This window comes from Ranitomeya imitator, chromosome 5 (genome assembly GCF_032444005.1).
Source record: "Ranitomeya imitator isolate aRanImi1 chromosome 5, aRanImi1.pri, whole genome shotgun sequence".
Lineage (NCBI taxonomy): Eukaryota > Metazoa > Chordata > Amphibia > Anura > Dendrobatidae > Ranitomeya > Ranitomeya imitator.
Window position 1 is genome coordinate 414,561,376 of NC_091286.1, and position 16,787 is coordinate 414,578,162.

Below are 16,787 nucleotides of genomic sequence, written 5' to 3' on the forward strand. Positions count from 1 at the left end.
ATATGCTATATATGATGATGGGTCTGCTAAGTCCTAATGGACACTTGATCAAAAAATAATATGCGGCAGTTTACTGGGATCATGTGCCTTGGTCATGTTTGCTTTATATGGACACACTGAGGCAGATTGCTGGACACACTTGGGGCAATGCTGGAGACACTGGGGCAATGCTGGAGACACTGGGGGCAATGCTGGAGACACTGGGGCAATGCTGCACACACTGGGGCAGATTGCTGGACACACTGGGGCAGATTGCTGGACACACTGGGGCAATGCTGGACACTGGGGCAGATTGCTGGACACACTGGGGGCAATGCTGGAGGACACACCGGGGGTAATATGCTGGACACACTGGGGCAGATTGCTGGACACACTGGGGCAATGCTGGAGGACACACTGGGGGTAATATGCTGGACAAACTGAGGCAGATTGCTGGACACACTGGGGGCAATGCTGGAGACACTGGGGGCAATGCTGGAGATACTGGGGGCAATGCTGGAGACACTGGGGCAATGCTGCACACACTGAGGCAGATTGCTGGACACACTGTCTGGGGCAATGCTGGACACACTGGGGCAATATGCTGGACACACTGGGGGTAATATGCTGGACACACTGGGGCAAATTGCTGGACACACTGGGGGCAGGACTGGAGGCATGGGCAGAATGTAGACACGGGGCATGATTGGAGACATGGGGCAGAATGAAAGACATGGGGCAGGATTGTATCATGGGGCAGGATGGAGACAGATGGAGCAGGATGTGGAGATCATATGGGGTAGAATGGATACTCATGAGGGCAGGATGCGAGAACATATGGCTGGAGCCAGGAATGAGATAAACGGGGCCAGGGTGGGGAATATTATTACCATAGGGTCTAATTAAGGGATATTATTACTGCAGTGATGTATTTATTTTATTTTTTGAGTATACTGTTTTAAATGGGGGGGCGGTCCTGTTACTGTGCAGAGTGATACTATATCGCCTCTTTTTCTTCATGTGGTGTAATGTAGAAGTTGTGAAAAATTAAGTAATGTGTTCTGCAAGCGGAGCTTGTGATAACTGTGTTATTTCCTACAGAAATGAGTCCTGGCTGGAAGAAATGATGGCGGTCTTTGCTGGATGAAAGATGAAGGACTTCACCTAGAGACGTCACTGGTAAGTCAGTGTTACCTATACACTGACACTATATACTGTATACTATATACAGAGGTCCTGTGTACAATGTCACCAGTGATCACTGTATTACCTATACATTATATACAGAGCTCCTGTGTATAATACCACCATTGATCTCTGTATTACCTCTACACAGACACTGCATACTAAGTAAAGATCTCCTGTGAATACTGGCACTTATGGTGATAGTATTGTGTTTTGGTTTTTTTTATTACTGATCAGTATAGTAGTATTCAGTCACTATGTGGTGGTAATATGTGGTCTGGAAATGGTGTTGTGGTATTTGTCCCTTGTATGTGCTATTTGGTCACCAAGTGGTGGTAATATGTGGTCTTGACATGGTGGTATTTGTTCCTTGTATGTGATATTATTCGATCACTGTGGTTGTATTTTGTGGTCTGGTCATGGTGCGGTGGTATTTGTTCCTTGTATGTGATATTATTGGTCAAAATATACCTAAATTGTATTGCAGATTTTAACAAATATTTTATAGGTTACAGTAGAGTAGGGCCCGGCCATTTTTCTGGAATAATCTGGTTCGGGTATATCATGACCCCTGTCACATGACCCCCGTCACATGACCCCAGTCACATGACCGCCGTCACATGACCCCCGTCACATGACCAGGGGGCCCACAGTGTCTGAACAGCCCGGGGCCCTGGCTACCCTTAATCCACCCCTGGGCTTATCAGGTGGTTTGGTTGTCTTGGGAAAGGGTGCTGGCAGCTTGCCTGGGTGTAGGTGGTTCCGAGGAACAGGTGGGTGTTTTGTTGTCCTGGTTGAGTCGTGGGTTTTCGGAAGGTTGGTCGTGGACAAAGCTATCGCGCTTGCTGGCTGCTCTGGCGTTTGGTTTTAAGTTGAGGGGGCAGCGGGATTTGTCCAAAGTGTTTTTGGTGAGGCAGGCGGTAAAAGGCTTCTGTAGGCAATATGGTAGGTTGGATTCACGGCGTCCCGTGTCTTTCGTAATGTTGGAGCGGTTGGGTGAGGCGTTGGGGTTTTGTTGTGGGTCGGTTTTTGAGCATTGTCAGTTCCGTTTGGCCTTTTCTATCGCATTTTTTGGTGCGATGAGAATCGGTGAGCTGGTGTCCCCCACCAAGAAAGAGACTGGGGGGATTTTGGCGCGGGACGTACTCTTGTCCGAAGGGCGGGTTGAGTTTTGGTTATGTCGCTCGAAGACTGATCAGGTAGGGCAAGGTAGGAAGGTTGTGCTGGGTTCGGTCGCTGGTTCGTGTATGTGCCCAGTTAATTGTTTAAAAGTTTTTTGGGGGCTCATGCCTCTCAGGGCGGGATCGTTACTTTGTCATGAGGATGGTTCCTCTCTGTCGCGGTATCAGTTTCACATGGTTTTCAAAAAGGTGCTTAATGCTTTGGAGTTGGATGAGTCGCGTTTTACTCCTCATTCATTTCGGAATGGGCGGCAATGGATGCGGCCGCTGGAGGTTTGGATTCTGAAGTTATCAAACGTATTGGCAGATGGAAGTCGAATAGATACCGCAGCTATGTTAGGTGTTAAGTGGGGTGTGACCGGGTCATCTGGCGATGTCCTTTGTTCTGGTTAATCTTTGGTTTTCTCTGTGGGATTTGAATGCTTGTGTTTGTATTTTTCAGGCTCCTTGCCGCTATTGGTGTGGATTTTCGGCCATTCCTATGTACACTGGGGAGCCCTGCGAGCTGATTTACAGTCGGAGGGTAGACAACTTGGTTTCGATCGGTCAGTGGCGGTGGTCCGGTGGATTGGCTTTAGGGGCCTGGCCTGGAACAGGGTATTAAAGGAAGTTCATGCTGCGGTAATTTTGGATAAGTCACCAGATATTTTGGTGTTACACGTGGGAGGTAATGATTTGGGGATATGCCCCTTTCGAGAATTAATTAAGGATATTAAAGCAGGACTTGTTGCGGTTGTGCCTTTAATATCCTGGATTATCGGTGGTTTGGTCAGAGATTGTACCATGAAAACGCTGGAGGCATATGCGGTCGTTGGATAAAATCAACAAGGCCAGGATTAAGGTTAATAGAGCCGTGTCGACTTTTGTGGCCAAGAATGGTGGTGTTGCCGTGAGGCATTTTGAGTTGGAGAAAGGGGATGGGGCATTGTGGTTGGCAGACGGAGTGCATTTGAACGCAGTTGGGATTGATTTTTGGGCGCTTGGTCTGCAGAAAGGCGTTGAGAAGGCCATAGCGTTTCTTTGTGGTGGGGTTTCGGGTCTTTGAGGTATTCAAAGTCCCTCGTTATGGTGGCTGGGTGGAGTCCTTGGAGTTGGTGGAAATTGGGTTGGGGGATCCATTGGCTTATGGCTCCTCTGTATTTAGTAGTAAACTTGTTTTGGATCTGGTGACTTGGGGGGAAATTCCGGCAGGGGTGGTCGGTTGCCCGGGAATTTTAGCGTGAACAGTGAACCCTCTGGGGTTTTTGGTGCTCCCGAGCCAGGTGGTAACGGCTGGGAGTAATTTTGGTTTTGATAACGTTCACACTGCTGTGTTTTGATCACCACATTCCTGGGAGCTCCAAGGACTCCTCCTAGTTTAAAGTTATTGGATGTATATATTCATCTATGTTTTGTTTATGTTAAATAAAAGGCTGCTGTGGCCGATATTATTCCAAATAATTTGTTGTATGTAGTTTTTATTTAAGGTCAGGGTCATGTGGCATGGGGAATGTCATCGGTGGGTGGGGGTTGGTTAGGTTCTCTTACCCCAACTGCTCGACATTACCAGGGTCAAGTCTACAAGGACTGAAATGTTTCAAGTGCTACAAATAAATGCACTATTAGATACTTAAGTTGAGTGCTAGACTTTATTTGATATAGATTTGATGGTTTGGGAACCTAGTCGTTAGCACCACTCTGCAGCTGTGCACATGGTGTTTATACTTAGACCCAGCCTTTTATAGTCTTGGCCATAGGATAATTTCCAGGATGACCCGGATGGGCCAATTTAAAAATTGCTGTTTGTGAATGGATGATGGGCTAAGTTGTGGCATTTCAAATATCCTGTGTCTCCCCCTTCCTCTCTATACAGTCAAGAGGAAATATTCCGTCCTGTTACAAACCATTTGCTAACCACTTTGAAACTCAGGATCCAGGAGCTAAGTTTAACACCTCCCAGTATTCTTCCAGGAGACCCCCCTGTGGTTCTGAGTACTTGCAATAAGAGTGGGAAGATGTTATATCCTTTTGTGGAGACAGTCATTTGGATGCAGCCTTAAAGGAGTTGTCCACTACTAAGTCAACCCCTTCTTGATTCAAATGATTGACCCTAAAAAATGATAAAACCTATACTCTCCTCCCGTGCCAATGCCATTCCAGTGGTGTCGGCACTTGCGGTCACGGGGCTAGAGTGCATTGTTGCGACACGTGATGACGGTGCCCAATCAGTGCTGGCATCATTGTCCCCGCCTTCGGACAAATCAAACATGAAGAGGAAGTCCGGACTGCAGCTGATCTCTGACTTCCTCTTCATGCTCAATTTGACAGGAAGCGGGGACAGTGACGCCAGCACTCATTGAGCACCTGCGTCACGTTTCACAACAACCGCAAGAGGAGCACCAGGAGAAGGAGTGCCAACATCGTGGGAGCGGCATAAGCACAGGATGAGAGTATAAGCTTTATTATTTTCTGGGGACCATTATATATTTCCTTCACAAACATCTCCACTTAATTCAGGACAGGGGCTCACTAGGAGGTCTGGTGTTCGGACCCAGCAATAAGCAAATTATCCCCTATCCAATAACTGGGGATGTGGAGACACAGCATTGTATTTTAATTAACCGCGTTATGCCTACATTAAAAGGAGTGCAGGCATTTGGCGGGATGATCCCTGGTCCATGCGGTTTTGGCTAGCAGACCGGGGCGCCTGCCAACCTCCCATGTCTCCAATTCTTTTTTTTATCCAAGCTCATAGCATGGTTTACAGCTCCTGAGTGTCTTCCCTGATCTTGAACATCCCCTTTCTAGTGTTCACATAATATCTATATCAGAAAAGAAAGTTCAGAGTCCTGCGGCGCACCTGGGTTGCACTATGAAAGGGGATCCACAGGTGACTATATATAATTTATATTATTTTTGGACAATGCTGGGACATTTAATAGAGAATAAGACATGGCAGACAGCCCCTTTATGAAATACAGGTTATCCCTCTGTGTCTGACACCTGCAAAAGAAAGTGTTAAAAAAAAGAACAGAATTGGGAAAAAAATTTAGAATAGTAATGTCCTACATACACTTACTGTAACTAAAGGGGTTGTCCAGGCTGAAAAGTACACAGTCCCTCTATGTGACTACAGAATCATGAGCGAGTGATGTGCTCACTGTAATGATTCCCCTGCATGACCAGCAGGAGCGGGCGGTGGTCACATGACCAGCAGGAGCGGCAGTGGTCACATGACCAGCAGGAGCGAGCAGTGGTCACATGACCACCTGGTCTCGCTGTTGCCGAAGAATCCTGACAGCGCACACTGTGAGAATTCACAATTCTGCAGACACAAACCTGGACAACCCATTTAAGCCCCCCTTACACTCACCCCCCACAGAACATCCACAAATCAACTCTGGTATTGGTAATATTTGGTAAAAATGCCTGTAGCAACTAATCACAACACAGCTTTCTTTTGACAATCACTATAAGTAAAGCAACACTGTGATTGGCTGCTATTGGCCACAAAATCAGAACTTTTTTCATACACAGGGCCGCCATCAGGGCATTACTGCCCTTACTACAGTATGAGGCCCGGTGATTAAGAGCAAAAAGGGGGACCCGAGCACGCTGGCAGCCCGCTCTGTGCTAGGGCCCCCTGACATTTTGTTCAGGCTTCCGAATGCCCGATGCTGCTGCATAACAACACTGTGGTGTAGAGAGACAGACACCTACAGTGTTGTAAATCATGCAGCTGGCGACTGAAAATGGGCACTGTAGCTTTAAGCTGTGGCCCGGGGCCGGTGCATCATGGTCCAGTTCCTGATGTCACACGCTGCCCTGCTTCACTTCCTCATTCCAGAGCAGAGCAGCGTGCCTCATGGGTGCAGACGCCGGATCAGAAGAGGCGGCGACGGGCAGGCTGCAGACCGGACAAGCAGGTGGAGGCGGCAGGCGAGCAGGGTGAGTAGTCTCTCTCTCTCTCTCCGGTGAGCTGAGTATGACTCTGTCGCCCCCCCGGTCTTTACATCCCCTCAGTCTTTACATCCCCCTCAGTCTTTACATCCCTCCAGTCTTTATATCCCCCCAGTCTTTACATCCCCCCAGTCTTTACATTCCCCCGAGTCTTTACATCCCCCCAGTCTCTACATCCTCCCAGTCTTTACATCCCCCAGTCTTTACATCCCCCCCAGTCTTTACATCCCCTCCCAGTCTTTAGATCCCCCAGTCTTTAAATCCCCCCAGTTATTCCATCCCCCCAGTCTTTCCATCCCCCGTCTTTACATCCACCCAGTCTTTTCATCCCCACAGTCTTTACATCCCCCCAGTCTTTACTCCCCCCAGTCTAAATATCCCCCAGTCTTTACATCCCGCCAGTCTTTACAACCCCCCAGTCTTTACATCCCCCCAGTCTTTACATCCCCCAGTCGATTCATTCCCCGTCTTTACATCCCCCCCAGTCTTTACATCCCCCAGTCTTTACACCCCCCGTCTTTACATCCCCCAAGTCTTTACATCCCCACCAGTCTTTACATCCCCCCAGTTTTTACATCCCTCCAATCTTTACATCCCCCCATTCTTTACATTCCCCCCAGTCTTTTCATCCCCCCAGTTTTTACATCCCCCCAGTCTTTTCATCCCCCAGTCTTTACATCCTCCCTGTCTTTACACCCCCCAGTCTAAACATCCCCCAGTCTTTACATCCCGCCAGTCTTTACAACCCCCCAGTCTTTACATCCCCCCAGTCTTTATATTCCCCCAGTCTTTACATCCCCCCAGTATTTACAACCCCCCAGTCTTTACATCCCCCCAGTCTTTACATCCCCACCAGTCTTTACATCCCCCCAGTTTTTACATCCCCCCAATCTTTACATCCCCCCAGTCTTTGTATTCCCCCCAGTCTTTACATCCCCCAGTCTTCACATCGCCCCCCAGTCTTTACATCCCGCCTTTCTTTACATCCCCTCCAGTCTTTTCATCCCCCGCTGTCTTTTCATCCCCCGTCTTTACATCCCCACCAGTCTTTACATCCCCCCAGTTTTTACATCCCCCTAATCTTTACATCCCCCCAGTCTTTACATCCCCCCAGTCTTTACATCCCCCCAGTCTTTTCATCCCCCCAGTCTTTACATCCTCCCTGTCTTTACACCCCCAGTCTAAACATCCCCCAGTCTTTACATCCCGCCAGTCTTTACACCCCCTCCCAGTCTTTACATCCCCCCAGTCTTTACATTCCCCCCAGTCTTTACATCCCCCCAGTCTTTACATCCCCTCCCAGTTTTTAGATCCCCCCAGTCTTTACATCACCACCAGTCTTTACATTCCCCCCAGTCTTTACATCCCCCAGTCTTCACATCGCTCCCCCAGTCTTTACATCCCCCCTTCATTTTCATCCCCCCCTGTCTTTTTATCCCCCCAGTCTTTACATCCCCCCAGTCTTTACATCCCCCCAGTTTTTACATCCCCCAATCTTTACATCCCCCCAGTCTTTACATTCCCCCCAGTATTTACATCCCCCAGTCTTCACATCGCTCCCCCAGTCTTTACATCCCCCCTTTCTTTTCATCCCCCCTGTCTTTTCATTCCCCCAGTCTTTACATCCCCCCAGTCTTTTCATCCCCGTGTCTTTACATCCTCCCAGTCTTTACACCCCACAGTCTTTACACCCCCCCAGTCTTTACATCACCACCAGTCTTTACACCCCACAGTCTTTACATCCCCCCAGTCTTTACATCACCACCAGTCTTTACATCCCCACCAGTCTTTACATCCCCCCAGTTTTTACATCCCACAATCTTTACATTCCCCCCAGTCTTTACATCCCCCCAGTCTTCACATCGCCCCCCAGTCTTTACATCCCCCCAGTCTATAGATCCCCCCAGTGTTTTCATCCCCCAGTCTTTACATCCTCCCTGTCTTTACACCCCCCAGTCTAAACATCCCCCAGTCTTTACATCCCGCCAGTCTTTCCAACCCCCCCAGTCTTTACATCCCCCCAGTCTTGTCATCTCCCCAGTCTTTACATCACCACCAGTCTTTACATCCCCCAGTCTTCACATCGCCCCCAGTCTTTACATCCCCCCCTGTCTTTTCATCCCCGTCTTTATATCCCCCCAGCCTTTACATCCCCCCTGTCTTTACATCCCCCCAGTCTTTACATCCCCCCCATTCTTTTCATCCTCCGTCTTTACATCCCCCCAGTCTTTACATCCCACCAGTCTTTACTTTGTGACCTCTCAGCGTCACTTTGGCTTCAGTGATACAAGTTCTGTAAATATTCTGTAGTGACGTCTCTCCAGGTTTCTCGATCTGACACTGATCTGTCTGTGGAGTTTGGGTCTTGAGCTCGGAGAACGAGATCTATACTTTCACACTATTTTTTTTTATGGGATTTTTAAGGCAAATTTTTATGTGGGATTTGCACCAGAATCCGCTGAATACATCACCTTCTTTTTTTCTAGGAGTGGCTTCAAAACAACTCTGTTACCATCCTTGACTGGCCCAACTAGAGACCTGTAAATACCCAAAAGAGAATATTTACTAGCCACAAATACCAAGACAATTTTTTTAGAAATTCAATAAATTTTATTATTACAAAGACATAGCACAATCAATAACATTTTTATTAAAATATATCCATATATAGAGATATGTGTAATCTAAAAATAGAGAAAAAAATAATATAAATATGCATGTGCAATATAGATCAGCATGTGGGGGGGCTAGGGCGCACAAAACCTGATCGGCAGAAATAAAATAAATAATACCACGGCTGAAGAAAAAACAACCATTCACATTAAAATATATCAACACTGTATATATAAATAATATTAGATAAGTAACATTTCATGTGATGGTATAAATAAATAGTAAGTAAATTAATTATATAATTGTGCATAAATCAAAATTTAATAAAAATTAATAATTAAATAAAGATTATCCAATAAAAACCATGCGCCTATCCATATGTAATGAGCCTGTATTTGATATATGATTGGTGAAATAACAAAAAATATATGTATAAAAAAATGTGTATGAAAAAATAATATAAATAAACCAGTGAAATATTGTAAATAATTAACGTGAAATTTGAATACAACGACGATGTAATAAGTATATATATTACAAACTCATAAAAAAGTGAGTATCAAAAAATATGTGTCAATTAATTGAAAAAATAAATAAAAATTAAAACGTGAAATATGTGTATTAGTGTTTGGTATCTATATATAAGTTATATAATGCGGTGACAAATTTGGTAAAATAAACAATATACCTATATTCAGTATTGAAATGTGAAGAAAAATATATATAAAAACTATATTGATCGTCAACCAATGAACATGCACATAAGTATCTAAAAGGATAAGTCAGGGACGAAGCGGTTGCGAAACGTGCGTTGGAGTGGTGTGTGGGGGAGCTGTGGCGCGCATCCCTGGTTGGTATTCACGGTTTATTTTCCTTTTGTGCATTTTTCATTACTTATCCTTTTAGATACTTATGTGCATGTTCATTGGGGCACTCATGTCTAAGTGAAATTAAAACTGCCTGTTACATTTGTTATCTTTGATATATGGTTGACGATCAATATAGTTTTTATATATATTTTTCTTCACATTTCAATACTGAATATAGGTATATTGTTTATTTTACCAAATTTATCACCGCATTATATAACTTATATATAGATACCAAACACTAATACACATATTTCACGTTTTAATTTTTCGTCGTTGTATTCAAAGTTCACGTTAATCATTAACAATATTTCACTGGTTTATTTATATTATTTTTTCATACACATTTTTTTATACATATATTTTTTGTTATTTCACCAATCATATATCAAATACAGGCTCATTACATATGGATATGCGCATGGTTTTTATTGGATAATCTTTATTTAATTATTAATTTTTATTAAATTTTGATTTATGCACAATTATTTAATTAATTTACTTACTATTTATTTATACCTTCACATGAAATGTTACTTATCTAATATTATTTATATATACAGTGTTGATATATTTTAATGTGAATGGTTGTTTTTTCTTCAGCCGTGGTATTATTTATTTTATTTCTACCGATCAGGTTTTGTGCGCCCTAGCCCCCCCACATGCTGATCTATATTGCACATGCATATTTATATTATTTTTTTCTCTATTTTTAGATTACACATATCTCTATATATGGATATATTTTAATAAAAATGTTATTGATTGTGCTATGTCTTTGTAATAATAAAATTTATTGAATTTCTAAAAAAATTGTCTTGGTATTTGTTGCTAGTAAATATTCTCTTTTGGGTATTTGCTTATTGTGGAATATTTGCTGTTTTGGATATATTTTTCAATATTATTTGGCATTTCTTTTCTATATAGGATTTCTTTTCTTCTCTTCTCAACTAGAGCCCTGACCTAAACCCAATTGGGCATCTCTTGAGAGACCTAAAAATGGCTGTCCACCAACATTCACCATCCAACCTGACGGAACTGGAGAGGATCTGCAAGGAAGAATGGCAGAGGATCCCCAAATCCAGGTGTGAAAAACTTGTTGTATCATTCCCAAAAAGACTTATGGCTGTACTAGCTCAAAAGGGCGCTTCTACTCAATACTGAGCAAAGGGGCTGAATACTTAAGGGCATGTGATATTTCAGTTTTTCTTCTTTAATAAATTAGCAAAAATTACTACATTTCTGTTTTTTAGTCAAGATGGGGTGCAGATGTACATTAATGAGAAAAAAATGAACTTTTTTTGAATTTTCCAAATGGCTGCAATGAAACAAAGAGTGAAAATGTAAAGGGGTCTGAATACTTTCCATACCCACTGTATATGGTGGATTTGAAAAATAAAAAAAATCAATAATCATGAGAAGGGGGCACAAAATAAGAACAGAAAATGTGTACTTTTGACCTGGTGACAAGTCCTCTTAAAGGGGCTAATTTGCATTCTTTGATACACCTTTAACATGACAGATAAACAGGCTCTATAAGAACAATTTGCTTTGTCTCTTTACTCATAGTCAATTACACTTCCCCATTTTCTTATTACAGATTTCTTCGCTATATTTTATCTCATAGTATCTACAATTATGCCAAACATTGGGATGATTACAGTGATTAACAACCACTGAGTCCCCAGGAGAGCTGTGCTGGAAATACACAGATACAAAGGAATGGGCAGAACACTACTTTATAACACCTGCATCCTTACATAGAATATACACAAGCCCTCTGATTAGAGATAACTGCTCAGAAATATACCACTGCCTGAGATGGTGAATGACACAGTTTGACTGCTACTCAGCTTATTTTCATGTTTCATGCGCCAGTACCAATCCAGCGTTGAGTCAGGCTACTCAGTCTTCTCTGAAAATTGGGTTGTTAGCTGGGCATACAACTATCAACAATCGAACATTCATCTAACTATTTTATATACACAGGTGCTTCTCACTAAATTAGAATATCATCTAAATGTTAATTTATTTCAGTTCTTCAATACAAAAAGTGAAACTCATATATTAGATAGAGTCATTACAAACAGAGTGATCTATTTCAAGTGCTTATTTCTGTGAATGTTGATGATTATGGCTTACAGCCAATGAAAATCCGAAAGTCACCATCTCAGTAAATTAGAATACTTTATAATACCAGCTTGAAAAATGATTTTAAAATCCAAAATCTTGGCTTACTGAAATGTATGTTCAGTAAATGCACTCAATACTTCGTTGGGGCTCCTTTTGCATCAATTACTGCATCCATGCAGCGCGGCATGGAGTCAATCAGCCTGTGGCACTGCTGAGGTGTTATGGAAGCCCAGGTTGCTTTAATAGCAGCCTTCAGCTCGTCTGCATTGTTGGGTCTGGTGTCTCTCATCTTCCTCTTGACAATACCCCATAGATTCTCTATGGTGTTAAGGTCAGGTGAGTTTACTGGACAGTGATACTGTTGTTTTTAAACCAGGTATTGGTACTTTTGGCATTGTGAACAGGTGCCAAGTGCTGCTGGAGAATTAAATTTCCATCTCCAAAAAGCTTGTCGGCAGAGGGAAGCATGAAATGCTCTAAAATTTCCTGGTAGACAGCATGTAAATTGCCTCTTCTGAGAAAAAGAGGACTTAAACTCTATAGCGCCACCTGTTGGAAGTAGCGATCCTACAAGTCACAATCAACTCTTTAACGAGTCGTGCAATATGACTTAGGATAAATGCCAAATCAGTATCTCAATCCGCAGACACGGTGTTTCGGGCTGTTGGCCCTCGTCAGTGCGAAGCATGAGAACTAATTTGGCTAGATGAGAGGCTCTGGACTGAGGTCTAAGGGGTATTGTTTCTCCTTATGGAGAGTGACATACCATCTCTGGCTTGTCAAGGTAAGGACTAGGAGGTTTATTCGCCAAGATAAATAAATATTTCAGACAAGATTTATTATTGCATTTCACCTGTTTTTTTGTCTAGTTTTTGGTGTTTCGCGCCTTTTTTGTTTGCACCAAATTAATCTTTCCTTTTGCTCCTTTTCTGAAATCTATTTTTATTGTCGCAAAAGTGCTCCAATGTCTTCCTTGAGTGATATTATGTGTTTTTGAGTCATTTTCGTGACATTTTCAACAAGATGTGACTTGTTGCTCTAAAAGTCGCAAAAAATGGTTTGAATGAGTGCAAAATTCATGAACCGCGTGAGCAATTTTTATTAATTTAGCGTAATAAATGTGAAAAAGTAACTTAATAAAAATTGCAAATAATGAATCGGGTCTGTACTTTTATAGTAGGAGTCTATACAATTACAGAATTATCCAAATATATGACTACTAGATGGTGGCCCGTTTCTAACGCATCGGGTATTCTAGAATATGCATGTCCACGTAGTATATTGCACAACCCACGTAGTATATTGCCCAGCCATGTAGTATATTGCCCAGCCACGTAGTATATTTCACAGCCACGTAGTATATTGCCCAGCCACGTAGTATATTGCCCAGCCACGTAGTATATTTCACAGCCACGTAGTATATTGTCCAGCCACGTAGTATATTGCCCAGCCACGTAGTATATTGTCCAGCCACGTAGTATATTGCCCAGTCACGTAGTATATTTCACAGCCACGTAGTATATTTCACAGCCACGTAGTATATTGCCCAGCCACGTAGTATATTGCCCAGTTACGTAGTATATTGCCCAGTGACGTAGTATACAGCACAGAGCCATGTAGTATATTGCCCAGACACGTAGTATATTGCCCAGTGACGTATTATATTGTCCATCCACGTAGTATATTGCCCAGGCACGTAGTATATTGCCCAGTGATGTAGTATATTGCCCAGACACGTAGTATATTGCCCAGTTACGTAGTATATTGCCCAGTGACGTAGTATACAGCACAGAGCCACGTAGTATATTGCCCAGTTACGTAGTATATTGCACAGCCACGTAGTATACAGCACAGAGCCACAAAGTATATTGGCCAGTCACGTAGTATATTGCCCAGTGACATAGTATACAGCACAGAGCCACGTAGTATATTGCACAGCGAAATGGTATACAGCACAGAGCCACGTAGTATATTGGCCAGTCACGTAGTATATTGCCCAGCCAGGTTTGTCACAGGTTAAAAAATAAAAAATAAACATATACTCACCTTTCCGAGGGAGCCCTTGTAGTCCACGGGAGCTTCCGATCCCAGGGTTGGAATGAGCGCAGGACCTGTGATGACGTCACGGTCACATGACCGTGACGTCATGGCAGGTCTTTCTAGCACAGGCGCGCAGGGCCTGTGATGACGTCGCGGTCACATGACCGTGATGTCATGGCAGGTCCTTCTCGCACAGGCGCGAAAGGCCTGTGATGATGTCACGGTCACATGACCGTGACGTCATGGCAGGTCCTTCTCCCATACCATCTTTGCCACCGGAACCTGCAACGGAAGATGGCGGCCGGCGGGAGCCACTACGGAGGGTGTGTATAGCAGGTTGTTTTTTTTATTATTATTTTTAACATTACATTTTTTACTATTGATGCCTCATGGGCAGCGTCAATAGTAAAGAGTTGGGGACACACAGGGTTAATCGCAGTGGTAACGGAGTACGTTACCCGCGGCATAACGCGGTCCATTACCGCCGGCATTAACCCCGTGTTAGCAGTGACCGGAGGGGAGTATGTGGGTGACAGGCACTGATTGCGGGGAGTAAGGAGCGGCCATTTTCTTCCAGACTGTGCCCGTCGCTGATTGGTCACGGCAGCCATGACAGGCAGCTGGCGAGACCAATCAGCGAATGACTAACCGTGACAGAAGGACAGACAGACGGAAGTGACCCTTAGACAATTATATATAAGATATTGCGTTATAATCTAGAAGACAAAACTCTTTCATTTCTCTGTATACAGATCTGGTGGAGGTTTTTTTTTGTATTTTATTTTATGTGGAAGTAGATTAAAGGGAACCTGTCAGCAGATTTTGCCACTATAAGATGCAGCCACCGCCTTTCAGGGCTCATCTACAGCATTCTATAATGCCCCCGGTCTGACCTGCAAGTGAAGAAAAATAAGTTATATTATACTCACCCGGGGTCGGGTGGTCCGGTCCGATGGGTGTCGCTGGTCCAGGTCCCATCTTCTTGCAATGCCGCCCTCCTGCTTCTTCATTGCTCCCTGGCATCGGCGCTCCTGCGCAGGCATACTTCTCTGCCCTGCTAAGGGCAGAACAAAGTACTGCAGTGCGCAGGCACCGGGCCTCTCTGACCTTTCCCAACACCTGTGCACTGCAGTACTTTACTCTGCGCTCAACAGGGCAGATAAGTATGCCTGCGCAGGAGAGCCGATGCTGGGGAGAGATGAAGAAGCAGGAGGGTGGCATGAAGAAGATGGGAGGCGCCGGACCTGGACCAGCAACACCCATCCGACCGCCCCGCCCCTTCGGGTGAGTATAATATAACTTATTTTTCTTCACTTGCAGGTCGGACCGGGGGCTTATCTACAGCATTATAGAATGTTGTAGATAAGCCCTGAAAGGCAGTGGCCGCCTCCTATAGTGGCAAATCTGCTGACAGGTTCCCTTTAAGAAATGCATCAATGCTGTCGTAGTTTTTCATATTTTTTTTCAACATTAACAATGTAGGATAAATAGTTATACAGTTTTTTTTACTGCTTGTTACAAATGTTGTGATACCAGACATGTTTTGGGGTGCATTTGTGATTTATTAGATTAATATCTATGTGTAAATGTGGGATAATCTTTTTTTTTTTTTGTTTTTACAGTTTTTATAGACAGTACAACTACAGAGTAGCATATAGCCTATACTATCTGGAGTGACTGGCCCTTGTGTCCAGCTTGCAGTACATCCGCTTTCATTCCTTCTCCAATGTATTACTGGTATGTGACTTCTTTTCTAGTGTCTTGCACCTGTCCCTGTCTGTCTACATCGCTGGGTCACATTTCCTTTCCATAGTCCGTTCTTTACTGTGAGTCCGAATGTGGAGGAGGGGCAGCAAAAAGGAACAGAGAAACTACCCAAAGAACAGCAGTGGAGTTGGGAATCATGGCATGGTTATGGGTTATATTCACACTTGGTTTAGCTCCCTACTCTCCAGGTAAGCATCTAACGCTTTTTATTCAATCTGCATATTTTAGCGATATTTCTAATTAAACAAATTTCTTTGCATTTGTGCCGTCATTCTGTATTTTCATAAATGTTACCATAATATCCACTATTGACAGTCACATTTTGTGAAATAAGATTATCACTTTGGTTTTATATCTTTTTTTGTGTGTTTTTTTATGTTGTGCTGCTAGAATGAAGAGTCAACATTACCATGAATAGGTGTTTATGTTAAATCCCTAATTCTTTTATTTGTCTTTTATTAGTGGGTCAGTCATTTACTCATTAAAAATGCAATAATGCTGGATAATCTGGAAATTAATGAGCTAAAAGTAAATGCTAGTGAGTTTTCTAAAAGAAATACTGCCTGTCTCTTACTACAACCTCGTACTATGACTAGATATTAATCATCCCAGTGGGTAATGCACAACTTCTTCAGACCTTGGAGAAAACAGTGGGCAAATCAAAAGATAGATAGATAGATAGATAGATAGATAGATAGATAGATAGATAGATAGATAGATAGATAGATAGATAGTCTATTTCTTCTGGTAAATGTTCATCTAGGCTTGATTGTGTGTTTAATACAAAAATATACAACAAAATGCAGAGTGTGGGTGGTGTGTCTGTACACGCATATGTGTGTGTGTAATGTGCGGCATGTGTGTGTGTAATGTGTGGCACACATTTATAGTGTGTGTGTTGTATGTTTTCATGCTCATGTGTATGTGGGGTACATGTGTGTGCCTGCATATATGTGGTTTATGTGTGCCTGTGTGTGTGCGCAAATGTATGTGGTGTATGTGTGTCTATATGTGTATCTGCCAGGCCCACATACATTAGAGTATGTGTGTTTTGCAGTGTGGGTGCATGTGTGTTTTCATA

At 43.3% G+C, this 16,787-nt stretch overlaps 1 protein-coding gene across 1 annotated transcript in view; it reads left to right on the forward strand.

The window, feature by feature from the left end:
• CHRND (cholinergic receptor nicotinic delta subunit) overlaps window positions 1-16,787 on the forward strand; it is a 204,725-nt gene that overhangs the window by 138,434 nt on the left and 49,504 nt on the right. The window contains exons 2-3 of the mRNA XM_069727028.1: window positions 10,721-10,851; window positions 15,697-15,894. Coding sequence (XP_069583129.1) covers window positions 15,843-15,894 — 52 coding nt within the window. The 5' untranslated portion in view covers window positions 10,721-10,851; window positions 15,697-15,842. The remainder of the gene's footprint in view (window positions 1-10,720; window positions 10,852-15,696; window positions 15,895-16,787) is intronic.